At 40.3% G+C, this 16,816-nt stretch overlaps 1 protein-coding gene across 5 annotated transcripts in view; it reads right to left on the bottom strand.

Annotated features, from left to right (window-relative positions):
* Positions 1–14: 14 nt before the first annotated feature.
* The window catches only part of schip1 (schwannomin interacting protein 1), a 225,823-nt gene continuing 209,021 nt past the window's right edge, over positions 15–16,816 (bottom strand). For all 5 annotated transcript variants that reach the window (XM_084950484.1, XM_084950485.1, XM_084950486.1 and 2 more), the window contains 6 exons: positions 11,388–11,506; positions 9,881–9,998; positions 9,058–9,255; positions 2,895–3,018; positions 2,125–2,218; positions 15–1,031 (listed from right to left, as the gene is read on the bottom strand). In XM_084950484.1, coding sequence (XP_084806610.1) covers positions 980–1,031; positions 2,125–2,218; positions 2,895–3,018; positions 9,058–9,255; positions 9,881–9,998; positions 11,388–11,506 — 705 coding nt within the window. In that variant the 3' untranslated portion in view covers positions 15–979. The remainder of the gene's footprint in view (positions 1,032–2,124; positions 2,219–2,894; positions 3,019–9,057; positions 9,256–9,880; positions 9,999–11,387; positions 11,507–16,816) is intronic.

The raw sequence follows: 16,816 nt of genomic DNA, 5'->3' as shown, positions 1-16,816 counted from the left end.
ACAGCAAACCGCCATATATGAAACAAAGTTTATTCTTTATTTTACATATCTGTACATAAACATTTCTTCCCTCAAATAAAGTATCTGAATACAGTAGGATGAAAACAATATTAACACACTTATTCATTTAAAATGACTCGTGTCAGAAAATCAACATTCACAAAATGTTGAAGAGCAATTAGAGTGAATGTATTACCAAAAAATCTACAACTCCACTACAAGGCAGGCATGTTTTCCTTTTACACTCTTATAGCACCTTCAAACGAACATTTCTCATCAGCTGAAAACGACCATTTGTGCAGAATAAAAACGGGTCGACTCTGAAATACTTTTAAATTACCGGTCAACTTAAAATGGTCTGAAGTTAGTTTTCCATGATTTTCTTTTCTCATACAGCGTTGTTTCTTTTTTTTTTTTCTTTTTTTAAATCTCATGACTGACTTTCTACTAAATTTTTCACTATTATTTTGTTTTGTTTTTTTTCTCCACAATTTTTGAGCTTGAACAGTCATAATTTAGTGGTGAATGTAGAAAGTTAAAAAAAGAAACGAGAGCAAAGCGAGGCCGATCACTGCACAGGAAGCTGGGGGACAGAATCCATGACGACACACAATCAGTTGCCTCCTCTCCCAGGAAACAGGACGTGCTACACCGTCCTTTGCGCTGGGAGAAAACCACAGAAGCGAATGAACGAGGGCGGCCTTCTTCTGTGCTGCTGCTACCGCTGAAGTCAGTGAGTTGGACAGAAAGGGAGATGGGGAGGTTTGGGAGCAGACAGGGAAGCAGCGAGGAGCAAAGTACTTAGGACAAGCGGGGAGGGGGTTCGGATCGACACGGGGCAGAGGTGGAATGGCTGGAGGGGGAAAGCTTGTTTGGGAGCAGGGGACTAAGCTTGGCATAGGGAAGCGGATTGCAGGTGAGGGTGGGGAGTGTTAGGGTGGGGGGTGCTTGGGTGGGGGTTGGGGTGGTGGGGGGCATCTTATTTGGATAGGGTTTTCTCAGCCAGATGTTTCTGCTGGCTCTCGGCATGCCTGGAAAGAGAAAAGTTTTATATTATATTTATATTGACACTTAAATGATGAATTAAGTGACTCAACAAATCCAAAGATAAACAAGAGCACTCAAGCAGTGCAACTCCCCCTGAAGAGCGAGGGCTACACTAAAACTTTGTCACAATATGATGAGCCAAGCCTGTTATGACGTTGCAGGGCGTCATACTAAAAACACAAAGTCTGTTGTATAGCTCTCTCCACGCCCTTTCATACAACAAGTTACTCGAATTGGTTTCTTGACTTTTTTTCATGTCCCCCAAAGCCTAGTATGTTATTGGGGAGTTTGAAGATGATTAATAAATTTTTTTTGCATTTAGTACCACCTTGACAACAAATTGGTATCGATCATCACATCAAATTTAGAAAACTGTGGATGCTAGACTGCTAACAAACAGACAGACAGAAAAGGTTACACACAGAGAACAACACCAACAGCTAAAGCTGAATATCTGATCCCCACATGCCCTGGCTAACCTGCTGAGCCCGCCAGAGGTTTTTTCCTTTCAAAGGGAAGTTTCTGTCTCCCCAAGTGCTTGCTCATAAGGGACTGTTAGATCGCTGAGGTTCTTTTTATTAAGTTGAAAAGTTGAAAAGTCTTGACCTCTTAGTGTAAAATGTAAAAAACTTCTTTGGTTTAAAAAAAAGGAAAATCTACTAAAATCTCTTAGGTGCACAGGTGCATTGGGTGGCATGTTCACCTTCACATGCATCACCATTAGTTTTACTTCAGGAGCTACATGCACAGCTGAAAACAGTCCCTTACAAATGGATTACTTACTCACATTTGAGTAATGTTTGCTCAAAGGGGAACTCTGCACATTTAAGACATTAAAGCTTACAAGTGTTTACAATTCTCAGGGAGAACTACTTCACATGTGATAAGAAGTTGCGCAAAGACTTTTGCAGCCACTGAGAGAGCCGTGCAAAATCGGACAGCTGACCACATTTTCACAGGTTTGAAGTTTGCAAAATATGTATATGAATGAATCCCTTGCGTTCTTTTTTATAAGTTAAAAAAATAAATAAATAGTGGGACATGCAGTGAATAAATAGTTGAAAAGTGCTTTGCCACCTGGTGAGGTCCTCTATGTCAACCAGCATGGCGTCTTGCTCCATGTGTAGCTCATCCCGAATCAGTAGCAACTGTACGAGCTCCTCGTTGAGACCTGGAGACATCGATAAGAGGCGGAACAGACACTGACCACAATGATAAAGCATAATTTTATATTTAAACTACTGAAACTAGGGAAACACCACAATTACCACAACCGATCATACCAGTATTCCATTGTGATCCTAACAATAGATACTAAATCTACAAGAAACACTGGAAGTGATCCCCTCAAATTCCCATTATGGGTTCATAACATGGCCACTGAAAACTTTATCAGCAGTCTGGCCACACACACTCACGCTGCTCTCGCTGTCTTTAATATCACATGTTACAGCTATTGTCCCTTCAGTGCCAGAAAATATGAAGCATAAACTAAAGATATTTTCAACGGGGAAAGTCTGCTTTGTAAGTAAAAACAAACTCGTGCTTTTGGACTCCTGGGGATTTTTGGAACTTTTTAATGTAAGATGCGAGATTATTCATCCAGCAGTACAGGGATCAATGATCTGTACCGTGCAGTAACAGTAAATGCTCAGGGGAAGCTGTTAACTGGTACAACTCTCTGAAGTGACTAACTTATATATAAAAGTACTTTCACATCCACTAAAAAGGGTAGGGGTCACTATGTATGTGCATGTTTTTCCCCAGTTTATCTCTTGCTCATTTCTGCAAGTGAAAGCAGAGGTCAGTGTGATTCTGTTTGTATTCTGGGCGTGTGGTCAACTCACTTTCAATCTGGGAGTGCAGGTCGTTTACTATAACCTGGAGCTGTCCCACTGTCATGTCTCTCAGGTCTGTGGGCTTCAGGCTCCTTTTCATTAGACACTCGCTGATGTGTGGCATGTGTGGAAGCTGCCGAAATAGACACACAGAGGTAGGGGAGAAAAAACAAGAGCAGAAAACCCTGTTAGACAATGTGTTTTCCCTAATTGGATAGTGAAACCTCACGCTAATAACCAAAGCACAAAATGCACAACTGACTTCTTTACTTTTTAAAAATAATTATATTTGAATGTTTACAGATGACAAACTGATCAAATTAACAGAAAACTGATGCATTTAATATTCCTTAAATCCAACGTGCAAAAAGCTCCATAAAGGCTGTGACTGCAGCTCATGATCCTGACCCTTTAAACCACACAGTCAAGCCTAGAAACAAATTGCCCTTCACAGCCTCACTCCACTGGGAAGTGGCTCGTCCTCATCGTCTTATATTTTATCTTTATACGTTTTATCGCTGTAACGCCAAGTGTATCATATTTGATCCGTCAGTTTTCGAGACCTCTACATCATCAGTGATTTTTTTAACCCCTTTATATGTTTATGTCAGTTTAAAGAAACGAATGCCGAATGTAGCGAAAACTCATATATTCAAATTGATAATTTTTCAGAGGCTTCAATAAACGTTCCAGTTTTTTTAAACAAATGTGATTTTTCTGGCAATTATCTCGTGGTTCAGGCTTTAAAGGGTTAATTATATTTCTATGGTAAAACATGGTAAATGCTGTACATGTTTTCAGTTCCTCACCGCAGCTTTTCTACACATTTATTTCCTCGACAGAAACCGAAGGACTGATTGTTTTGTGAACACAGAAATTGCTCTCCAGCATTTGCTCTGTTTTCAAACACTTAAGTCATAACTTTAATAACTTTTTGATAGCAGCGATAACAGAATCTTTGATTCGTGCATTATTTGATCCAGCTTAAGAATTACCAGCTCGCTACATGTTTAGACGTGTTTTCTTTTTCTTGACAATCTCTTTTAAAGTACAGTATGAACACTGAATAGGTAATAGCTTTGTAAGTATTTACCCAAACATACATGAAATACATTATGTACCCCATATAATTAAAGCTGGTATTTTATAACTTATAGAAGTATAAAATTTAACTTATGTAACTTCAATTTCAACATAAACTCCAATGAGTTTTATTAAATCACCAAAGATTATAAATTCAGTTTTACTAAAAATCCGATGTGAGTTTATTGTAACTTCACTATGGAAGCTTGTTTCTGCCACTGAAAAATAACCAGAAAAATCAATTTTCAGTTCAATATCTCAAAATTTCAATGGATTTTCTCATTTTTTTAGATATTTACTATGAACGTTGATTTGAAATTTTGAGTTAATAATGCAACATTTTGACTTCTGGATGACAACGAATGCTTGTTTTGTTTTCCAGTTGCAAAAACCCTGAATCCAATCGGTAATCAGGGTTTCATTTGACACAAAGTGTTTGTGTCAAATGATTTAACTCTCGCAACAAAACAGACTCTGTACTATCCGAACCTGAATGTCATTTTTCATGATTTAAAAGAAAAGAGACATATTTTTAAATGGATAAGAACAAGTTCTGAATTATGTTTCATTGAATCTCTATTTTAAACTTCAGACATTGGCAGATTTCATTCAATCTTATGACTATTTGATCTGTCATTCACTGCTCCCAGACTCTTAAATCTGACATCTGAGCCTGATTAGATTTACATTTTTTTTTGTGTTCAAAAAACAACCTTAAGAAAAACAAACGTGAACCCGGTTAAACCCACACTGTCAGGAATTATCAGCAGAATAAGGGCAGTGAAACTGAATCCGAGTGGGAACTAAAAGAGTCAGCTGTTTTGCCTGAACGCTTTCTGTTTGCATTCTGCAAAAGGAATGAATGCATCCCAGGCTCCTGCTTCCCTGGTGAAACAAAAGGATATATTTCCCTTTGTTTTTCCTTTGAGCGGCAGTAAAGGTGGGGGGTTTCAAGTAGGCGCTACTGTTTGTTCACAAACATGTTGACAGCACCTTATACAAGTCCACAGCACATGAACTCGGTGTCTCTGTGGGGTGCTGTCTCTCCAGCAGGGGCCAACAGTGAGACCACTGAATTATTTTTACTTCACAGAGTCATCTCATGTCTAATTTACATTTATATCACCTCTCTTTTCTTGGAACCTTTTGATGCTGCAAGTTAGCAAGAAATCACAGTCGGTTGCACCTGTAGTGCAAACATCGAGCACGTAATCAAAGAGAAAGAGATGAGAAATTAGATATTTAAACTCTCCCTTCACTATTACTTTTAACATGCTAGAATCTGTGTAGCATTTTAGTGCATGTATATATATATGTTTTAAACTTTTTTAGGCTCTTCTGCTGGTTTTGTGTATATCAGAATCTCCTTGCACTAGCACCGGTTCCTTCAGATGCAATAAAGCACTAAAGCATCATGTGTGCTTAGTGAGGCTCACCTGGGCGGATCATTTCCTCTCTGTCTCTGCCTCTCTTAACAATCTGTCTCAACCAGTCTGCATTCTTTATCTTTGCATCCAGCGCCCGTTTCCTCGGTCGTGGCCCACTTTCACCTCCAGCCTTAGTGGAGATAAACGCGAAGAGCTCATGCTCTCTTTTCGTAAGGGGTGCGTGGGCTCGCTCTTCTTGGTAGTCTCATTTCACTTTCACATTACTACCGGAGCAAGTATATATGAGGCTGTCATGCGTCAGTTTCAGTTTCGGGAAATTGGCTATGTACAAGAAGGTCACTTGAGAGTGACATAAGGAGAAATGTGATGTCAGCATGCGTGGGCCATGGGAAAGGCTTGAGACTGGTATTAGTCCTGACTCAACTTCTGAGTTTCTGTGGTAGACTGACCGTACTGCTAATTGTCATCTGAATATTCAAAACCAGAAAGATCATTTCCAGTGATGACTCTGTGTCATATTGAGGAGCTGTAAAGCTTTGTGAATGAAGTCAAGAAAGAAACTAGAGGCTTTACAGTGGAAACAAATTATTGCCCCCATTTCCCTCTCACTCATTTTCTCACTTTCTCTCAGTGATTCTGCTTGAAATTTTAGGACGACTCTCTAACCAGCAGACGGACGTTTAGGTGTAATCTCACTGCACAGGCCACAGTTTCCGTTCTTTTCTCTTGCCCAGCGGCAGGTCTGGCCACTTCATCAGAAACTTCATCACTTACTTTTAGCGTATCATTTCTGTTGTTTATCCAGTAGTATTTTCAGCTGGTAATGAAGTATTAGCATCTAGTATTAGCTACAAACGCAGTAGCTTTAGCGCATATTTGAAATCTTTATGAATTATCTTTAATTTTTTATTCAACCTGTTACCTGTAGATATATATTAAAACTCTTCGTATATATTTTAACTGTTTGTTAGTAATGTAGCTTTAGCTTTATTAGCTTTAACTAATATTTCACCTGTTTATCTTTAGTTTATCCACACAGAGCTAAAGAAGGATAATGATTTAGCAATTAACTATTTCACCTGTTTATCCTTAGAGTTTTAGTGCTACTTTAATTATCTTGACCCATTCTTGCTTTGGAAAAGCTAGTTTTCTTCAAGATGTCTTTGCTTTAAGGTTTTATAAACAGACTGTGTATAAAACATTAAAAGTCTACACCTGACTCGGGGTTACTGAAAGCTGTGTATAACAAAAAGTTTTACATATCAGGGCATAGTACAAACTAGGCCTTCACGGGATCATTGCAGCACCTTGAGTCATTTCTTTTTCAGCCTTTCTGTTGTACATCTGCTTTATGCCAAGCTTTAGCTGTTGGAGAAATTATCTATTTAGATCTACAATACTTTGGGAAACACAGGAGTTCACGGTCGACTTAATGGCTGCAAGTTGCTCGAGTCGTGGGGGTGCAAAACAAATCCAAATCATCACAGTATGAGGTGTTTGTGCTGATTGTGTTGATTTGCAGTGTTTGGACTTTCCCAAATGTAGTGCTGTGGCCAAATATCTGTCCAAGGGACACTGTTCTACAAGTCTTGTGGTTCGTTCAGTTGTAATTTTGCAAACATAATCCATGCTGTCGTGGGTTTTTTTTTGTTTGTTTGTTTGTTTATGATTGATGGGGCTTTTTCTGTATAATTGCAGAGTCTTTACCTTACAAAATAAAACGCCTTGAGGCGACTGCTGTTGTGATTTGGAGCTATATAAATGAAACTGAACTGAAAAAGTGCATTTCCCTTTTTTTTTTTCAAGACAGAAGAGCCTTGCTGCCCAAAACCCTTCCAAATAAGCCGTACTTGTTCAGTGTTTTTCCTGATTTTGTTGTGATGAACTTTAACATTTATTATGCTAACTGACTGAGTTTGAGCTGTGGCTTTGGGAGTTTTACAGTTTCTCAGCATTGCACAGTCTGACCTTGGGGTGAATTTCCTGGGACATCCACTCTTGAGACGACTGACTACTGCCTTCAGTATTTTCCACTTGTGAATAATCTTTCTTAGAATGATGCATGGTCATTCCTTATGTCTTTCCTCCTTGGCATTTCTCTAACCTACACCTGAAACTTCACAGATTTGTTCACACGTGCTGATGACGTTAATCGCATGCACCTTGCTGCTGCTTACACTTTTAATTCCTATGGAAGCATTAAGGGTGTTCTTACGTTTTCACACACACTGCTTTGACATGTTGGCTCAGTTTTATATTAAATACATAGTGACACAGTGTAACATGTCATGGTTTGTTCACCTGAGGTATTTACCTAAATTTAAGAACTCCTAAGGACCAGATTATTTTTAATATGTAAAACCTTAGAATTTAAACAGGGTGTAGTTTATTCTGACTTCCTCTGTCTCAGCTCACTAAGATAAGCATTACACTAATTTGTAATGATATCTTAAAGGACGTCTTTTTTAAACAAATTATAATTTTACACTTTTCAAATTAGTTGAGGCCTGCAGATGAACCACTTGTGGTAAAAGCGCTCTTAGCTGGGAATCACCGTTCACCACTTTACATTTGTAATGAACGCAGTTTAACAGATCTCTGGTGTTGCGGACAGGGCGGGCAGCTGTAGCCTTAAAACATTTTAAAATTCACTGCGGGTCGTGTCCGCGTGTGACGGTGATGTCTTCTGACTGCTGAGCACTGTTACATCCCCGAACACCAAAGTCGATGCTTTCTGGCATATGAATTATAGATGGACCCGGGCGAGTTGCCCTTCTCGTTTCTGAATAAGTAAAAAAGTTCTGACTTCAAGTGCGCATGGAAACAAAGTGTGCATCTGTGACACCGTGGATGTGTGAGTGTCCCTTGGCGTGCGTGCTCCGGAGGAGGCAGCAGGGCAGACATAAATGAATGAAATAATGATGAGCAGGGCTGTCATCACCTTCCTCTCTTTAAGAAGAGGAGAGGAAACAGAGGAGGGGTGGGTGGACTTTGACTGGTATTTGTTTCCATTACATCCCAGCGTAAGCCGTGTCAGAAAAGTGCCACTGAGAGAGAGCATGTAGAGGGCTACAAGACGCATCTTCCCCTGATTATTAGCAAACAGTAAAAGTGTCAGTCCTCAGGGACATCACCTAAACTGCTCATTTTTCACTTTCTCTAGGCTTTCACTCTTGGATAAATAAAATTATTTATGGCCTAGACATACTCTAAACCTTCTCTGAGCAAAAGTAGAAAAGCTTCTAAGTAACTAAGGTTGTTCACATGAGCTTCACGAGCTTCTTTCACTTTCTTCTTTTCACTTTAGTTAAAAAGGGTCACTCCAGCATGTATAGTGTCTTAAACAGTCTATCTTACAGTTTACATGAGTCAGAAGTCAGCTGTTAGATCCATACACTGTTAAAAATGGTCTTTTTAGTCCTGTAATAATAATATTTATGATGTTTTGGCCACTTTGGACCCCAGAAGAGAAAATGTAAAATACACTGACAACATCATCACCCTGTTTTTTAAAAAACTAATTAATTTTAATCAAGAAAGTTTAAGTCTAATAATATCTGTATAGCGCTTAATCACCACTCCGTCATGCCAGTCCGTTTAAAATGACTTATGAAAGGTCAAAGATTGTATGAGTAACACACAAAAAAAGGAAATAAATGAATAAACAGCTAAACAGACAGCCTCAGATTTCTGGAACTGACCAGGTCAGCCACTGGTGACTTTTTGCGGTTCTGTTTTTCAACCTCCACCTGCATCTTGGCCATGGGCTTGGCCATAGCCAGGGCCAGTTTAGCCTCTGCCTGCAGCTTCTTCTGTCGACTCAAGAAGTCCATGTCCTCCAGAGACTCCGAGTCGTCCTCTGTGGTGTCCCTGTCCGAGTAGGAAGAACTCTGTTTGGACTGCAGGGAGGAGGAAGGTAGGGAGTAGGTAAAATGGGAATTGGATAATTGAAGGAGAGAGGAAACACAATTGGAAGTTAGAGGGAAAATAACGTATGGATCACACAAGAAAGAGGAAGTAATAAGGAGTTAACGCTCATGACTTCTTGGCATTTTGGTATGCAGATTTTAACACTGATGAGAGTGTCATTATGCACATGGGTGCGACACAAGGCTCAAATTTGATCTTTCTCCCTCTCATTTTGTTAAGTATGTCTCAGTGTGATAACAGGTTATTGCAGCCAGTCATCCGTGGCCTCAGCGAGCACCTACCAAATTGCTTTTCATTGGAACTGTGAACTGGTGAACAACGCAGAAAACACGAGCACAGAAATTCATAAAGGTGCTAAACTTCCAGTTATCTCTCTGATTCATATTGAACACACTGTCCCTCCCACTAATCTGCTTTCATTCTTATTATTTCTTGATTTTCCGTTGATACAATCAAATCTTTACACTTTGCTACTTTCACATCATCATTAATAAACATCGCATAGTGATATCAGGATTTAAGTCCTTTTTTTCTTCTCCATTTTTGAATTTTGGCACGGGCTTCAGTGGTGGACGTGTGGGCATCTGTGCATACCATAGGGGACAGAGGTGTGTCCAGGCTAGTCTCCGTCTTGCTGTCGTCTGCATCGCTGTCCTTATCGCTGCCACTATCGTTGACAAAACAGATTTGTAGGTTCATCCCACTCTGCAGCCTGAAAGAGAGGCGTGAAAACACAGAGAAAAACAATATTAGCACAAAGCGGGCGTTAAGTTGGTTCACTTGTTAGTTGATTCTGCAGTGACTGACGCAGACTTGGAGCAACACCAAAATGAACACTGATGCACTGCTGCTCTTACAAAGAGTGCTGCGAGTGTAAGAGAGCAAACACAAACTTTGATGTGCTAAAACGCAGAAATACAGGAATAAGAAAGAAGAGCCCAATAGAAACAAGTGCCCTTCATGAGCAGAGAAAAGTGCCAGCTGAAGATAAAATTAAAGAGAGCTCTTGTTTTTAATCATCTCCCCTTTGCATCGATCCAGGTGGCCTCAGATAGGTCTGCTGCAATCTGCCTGGACCAGAGGGGGTGTATTTGTGCCATGGAAGAACAGAATGTCGCAAGGTATAGCTCCATCCCACTGTGGATCAATAATCTGCTTAATTCAATAGAGTAATTACAAACAGAGGTGATTGATTACATAGCATAGATCCAATCAGTCCCAATAAAAATAGGACCTGAGTGGCTGGTTGGTTTTTTGAGTGAGAGAAGGAGAATCAAAACACTCTCTGAATTGCACAGACCACTAAAGTGACTTTTTGACAACCAGGAGACGATACACTGAAGTTCAACAATAAACAGTGTAGGGCCTGGCTGATATATGTGTATATATATATATATATATATATATATATATATATATATATAGTGCTTGGCAATATAAATCTGGCTCAGACATATTAGCATTGGTTAATATATCAGCATTGGTTAATATATCAGCTGACAATTAGCACTGAATAGAAAGAGATGGAAATGCCTGAGACGTGTGTCATAAGATGTAAACAGTCTTTTGGTACTCCAATATGAAAAATTCATAAATGTACTAAGCTCCTCATTTCAGGGTTTTCTCGAGAACATCATGTTAATGTCAAACTGATGAGTGCATCTTATTTTGCACAATACTGCCCTTTGACGATTAACCACAAATAATGAGAAATCCACTTGATTCGAATCACGGGGATACGATGAGCACTGCAGTTCCAGTAAGGTACAAGTAGGAGGTTGTGTGTGTATGTGTGTGTGTTTCTGTGCATACACACGTTGGTATTTTCTTGGGAAGTGAAAAACCACATGGTCTGACTATATGACATTACCCCACTCAGCTGCCAATGACAGTAAAGAGAACTTGATAGATATACATTTTGATTCAGCGCACTTTCACATTTAGAGAATTATGTGACCGCATAACACCCTCCCCTCCACACACACACTTCAAAATAAAACAACAAAACAAACAAACGAACGAACAACAAACCGCACACACACAATCAAACACTTTCCAAGTGTTAGTCACATGCTTATACGAGAGATGTCAGCTGTGTTACCTTGAGGACAAACTGGGTTTGCCACTCTTGCTACAGCTGGTGTAGATGCCCGGCCCATCATCGAAGAAACTGCCCAGGGCCAACTTCTGCCTGATAGACTCCCGCTCATTCTTCTGGGCCTGCAACAGTAAAATAACAGGATTTGGTTACTTTTTGTGATCTTTTTGATGACTGATATTGCAGTTTCGAAATTAGGCCAAGTGTCTTCCCCTTTAGTAAGCTTCATCCCGCAGGACATGCACAGATAGAAAGCAGTGCCACCCTGATCACTTTCTGACTGTACAAACCAAAGATGCAAGCATATCTATAGCAGCATCTGTCTTAGCCAACTTTGATACAAAGCATGGTGTAGGCTGATTTACTAAAAAACAACAACCTGTTTTTGAAATATTAGATCTTCAGAAGTTGACAGTACCAGGATTCACCAGGAGGTGGTACTGTTGATTCAGAGAACAACACTTGATATCTCAGACAACGTGCAAGAGTTTATATAGGATAAACCCCTGAGAAATTACTCTAATGCACATTTCATGCATAATTAAAGGTGTAAGAAATTCCAAACAACACAGTTTCAGAGTTCCTCTTGTCTTGCCTCTTCCCGTAGCTCAGGACAGCTTCAGCACGGGTGGTGCTCATACAAAATCGCACCAGCTACCCATCTCGCCTCTGCTGATAACAGGTGAACACAGCAGGCAGAGATGCACGCTACTAGTGACCCACTTAAACTGTGGCATCACATTTTTGAAGGACAAGCTCTGCAGAATTTTTTGCAGGTTGTTTGATACACAGTTGCCCCAAACACTGCAGTGCTTAAACGTCCTTCTCTCAAATGGGAGTCTGGGGACCTGAAGGGAGGGAAAGGTTTACAAAGCAAAGCTTTACATGATTTGAGGTTAATCAACTATTTGGTTTGTGCACAGCAAAGCTATCCATAATGATGACATATTAACGTCTTATGGGAACCAGGGTACTGTGCTAAGATATATATCATGTAACTGCTACATTCCTGCTCTGTCTGTAGTCTCTCTCTTTCCCATATTTCTGGCCTGTATTTCTGTCTTAGAAAAGGCAAATTGGCAAAAAGGAGAGCGTAAGATTGAGGTGAGAATGTGCTAAGCAGGAAAGAGATACCTGTGGTGTTTGCCTGACTGATAGTCACTATTCCTGTCTTTGTGAGTTTGTCCATTACTTTATCTCCTTCCTATTTTCATGCAAACCATCTTAAAATTTTTCACCTTGCTCATCTGTCTTGTTGTTTCCATTTACATGCTTTCTTCTTCATCTTCATCCTCAGGCCCGTCCTAACCCTTCCATCAAACGATCTCTCTGCGTTCACTGTTCATTACGCTACTCCAAATCGCACATCACACCTTCACCTCTCTCCCACTCATTTTCTCAACTCCTTCTCTCCCACCTTTCCTCTCTCACTGCCTATCTCTTTTGACAATTGTGTGCAGGCGTTGGTGAGAGTGCCTTCACTAAGGACAAATTAACATATTAACATAATCCCACTCCACACAAGAGGCCGCAAGACACTCCTTGTGCAGTGAGCACACACACACATAAACACGCACTGGCATGTTGAGGAGCGGACCTGGCACTGCTCTGTTTGAGACACTCCCTGGAGAACACACTTGAAAGTTTCAATTCACTGCTGCAAAGGTGCAACAGCAGCCTGTGTGGCACAGTGCAGGTCAAACACGTATACTACACATCACTCATACTGACTGCAACAAAGCTGTCACTCATGTTACTCCACTGAACAGTAGCTCCAAGCAAAGGTAAGAATCAAAAGCAGCAGGCTCACTGAGCATTGGTAACTGCATGCTCCGCTCATGTGGTGAGAGCTAAGAAAAGACTAAAATGAGGGATGGGTGGGAAGGAATTCTTCACGAAGGCTCAGGGGATATATTGGATGTTATTAATGTCACCTTAACAACAGGTAAAGACATGCTGAAGACCTTATGGGGCGTCTGTTAGCAGACTGTAGGTGGAAATAAAGATGCAGATCTATTTAACAGCTTTGTGTTTATCCAGTTTTTAGTAATGTTTTACTATTCAGCTTAGCAGCACAGATTTACATTTAATGTCCAGTCATCAGAGTTCAGAGTTTTTTAAATACATAAGTGATGCAGAAGACAAAGCATATGCTGCAATAATGTGCAACAGGGATGCTCAAGGACACGCTGGTTACTGATGATATTCAAGAGCAATAATTAACAGCACTCCTTATGAATTTTACTGTTATACTCTTAAGCTGGTTCGACTCCTTTATATAATGCAAACAGTGAATACAGGAAAGCCAGGGTTGTTTTTAATCTGAATATTTTCTCAGTCAGCCAAGAAATCCTTCAATTCATTCAAGGTTACATCTTCACATTCGTGTCGTCTGTCTGACTAACACTGCAGAACACAAAGATATCCACTTGGTAATTATATGGTATAAAACAAAAAGGAAAGAAGCAGACCAGCGGGTTTAAGAAAACAGTGCAGGTATCATGGGCGTAACTTTGTGCTGAACATTGGGTGGAGGTGGGGGTGGGGTCAAGATCTCTGTCTAAACAAATAAGTAAATCTGTATAAATTCTGAAATGAGTAAAGAAAATTTAACAGCCTATTAATGCAAGATAATTCTTAATTTTATTAGGGGGGTTATATTGGCTGGGTCTGATTATTGGGGGGGTCATAACCCCCCTAACCCCCCTGGAAATTACGCCCCTGGCAGGTATAGTCGTGATGCACTGCGTGTTGCTGGTGGTGATAATGTGAGGTGTGGATCTGACACTGCGTGGTCACTGGCTAACGACTTGTGACTGATAAGTTCTTATCTGGTGAACTTACCCTGACTTATTCTCATTTCTTCGGCGAGCACCATAACGCACTACATATTGGTTTCACATTTGTTTGCCCACATTACTGGCTGTTATATTGTTGACATCGCCCCCTGGTGACAGTAGACGACTACATCACGCAGATGTGGCTCTGCAAAGCTCTGCACCTGACACCTGCCTGACAAAACAACTTCCTGTCATTGAATAGGCGTCATCTGTTATACTGCTTGTTTGCGTTGTGCGCTTGTGTGTGCGTGCAGGTGGTAAAACAGTCATCATGAGAGATCCATAAACCTTTTAGAAAGGTGTTGAATATGCAACTAACAAGAGGAAGTGTGAAATGGGCAGAAAAAAAATGTGCATGTTTTTTTCTCTTTAAATGTTAATATTTCATATTAGTTTCAGTTTCTCCCTTGACTGACAATCAGTTTAATTACATACTTTTCAAACGCAGGAAGCTATCACATCCTGTCACAGTTTCCATATTCACTTCCACCTCTTACAGGTGTGACTTTTGAATGACAAGCAAACCTTGCAAGTCACAGGCTCCAGGCACACAAACCCTTTCCATTAGGTTTGCTATTCAAACATTCTTCCGTGCGCTTTACTCTGTAATTTTTCTGCTAAATATCCTTCCAAAGAAAGAAGAAAAACTAAAAATCCACAAAGCGCAAATGAGCATTTCCACTTGATGATGACATGGAAAATTGCTGGATCCATTACATTAACATTTTAATGCATGAAACGAGTAAGAGACACCGAATGAGAGATCATCCTAACTACCTCCATCAGTTCCTGGCCTAAACACTAGAGCCATCACTTTCCAAATTAGATTGGGACCAACACAATTGGACTAATTTCTGTTTTTCCTCAAAATCACCAAGCAATTTCCTCTGCTGAAAAAACCCTCATTGACAAAGGCATTTCCTCCTCTCCACTCTGCAGTACAACCATTCATCCGCAGGCCTAGAGGGTGATTTAGGCCTGGCAGTGGACGACAGGGTGCTTGTTTTGAGCCTTCAAATCTTCCCTGAAAATCTATATTAGAGAAGGGAGATGAATTTAATTATCCGCACCAGCAAAGAGCATCCTCCTTCTGCCTCCCACAAAATTGTTGGCTCTCGTGGCCAGAATTTTTTCAGTGGTTAAGATCTGAGACGTGTTTACATGTAAATGCGGATGTGCATGAATCAGTACAGCTGTGCTTGACTTTTCTCTGATTTCAGTCTCTGAAAGCCTTCTTTTACTGTAACTTAAAATATGTGGTAGATAGTGTTAAAACTTATAAACCCCTTCACTCCTTTGCGAAGGCTAAGGAATGTGATCAGTGTTGCATACTTTATCTTTTTTTTTCATCAAGATTAACCCAAAAAACTAAAAGCTGAGTGTCTGGAGACTTGGTGGACAGGTGGAGCAAGGGAAGTGCATATTAAAGTTTGGAACAGATGGGGATCACTTTTGTTGAATTTGAGACATATGGTATTGGCTTTGGCTGAGGAGTGCTCTACAAGGTTTCTTCATCTCTTTTCACACAATTCCTTACAAAGTGGTCTCTCTTTTTCTGCACAATGGAGTCTTTTCAGTGACCCGGACCTTACTCCATGACTGAGAACAAGAACCCACTGTTATCACACATGCACTTGCACAAAAATGCCGTTCTTGTGAGCACAGACTTCAGGTCTTCATGTATATTATTAGTAAATGCACGACAGTGGAGCACACCTGGGCATGACTAAGTGCTTGTTTTCAGCGAAGGTGCTGTGTCGATGTGCGTGTGCGTTGCTGCGTTATGAAATTTCTGTGTGATGGTGTGAATCCAAACAGGGATGACTTCACTCACATATATTTTCCAGGACTAACAGTGGGATGCTGCTGAACCCTCAGCTTTACAAACAGAAACAAGGCCACAAAGTCTTCTGTGTGAGCCAGTTGTTATGACTGTGCTACATACTTTCACATTTCACACAGATGTTCTTGCAGGCTTAGAGTAAAACTGGATCAACTTGACTATATTTAAAATTTAAAATGTAACATCGAGGGGAAAATGCTCATTTCTATTTTTGCTTTCTTGCTTGTCTGCACTGTCTGTACCACTGTAATGTACAATTACAGTTCGAAAACAGTGAGTGCATGTCCAGCAGCTGGTAATCCATTATACAGCATAGCTACTTAGAAGCATATCTAAAGCAAAATAGCACATGAGATTTTGTTTAAGTAACCCCTAAATAAATCAAAGTGAACAAAGTGTCAAATCTTCGTGGTCTTCTTGGCATACAGTTATACAATGACTTTCTGAGGATGGCACCTGCTTTATGAGGACAGCTTTACACCCTGTAGGCTAAACTGACTGACTACTGGAAGAGCCTTCCCATCTACACGGCAGTGATATTCTCATCTCAGCAGCAGAGGAAGCGCACAGATTTCTTTAAATGTCTCTAAAGAGGTGTGTGCTTGTGTGTGTGTAAGACTGTCTTCTCTTCTCATGCTATCTGAGACCCGTCTGTCCAGGCAGTGGAACATTCCATACCAGATAAGAGACCTGACCTTTGACCCCCCGTATAGTTCAGCTGCAGGTCAGTGCAAGGCTGCTCCTGTCAC

The sequence above is a fragment of the Perissodus microlepis genome, chromosome 14 (assembly GCF_051167445.1).
Source record: "Perissodus microlepis isolate ML-2025 ecotype Zambia chromosome 14, ASM5116744v1, whole genome shotgun sequence".
NCBI classification, from domain to species: domain Eukaryota; kingdom Metazoa; phylum Chordata; class Actinopteri; order Cichliformes; family Cichlidae; genus Perissodus; species Perissodus microlepis.
The sequence above is the reverse complement of the archived record's forward strand: the minus strand, read 5'-3'. Positions and strand labels throughout refer to the sequence as shown.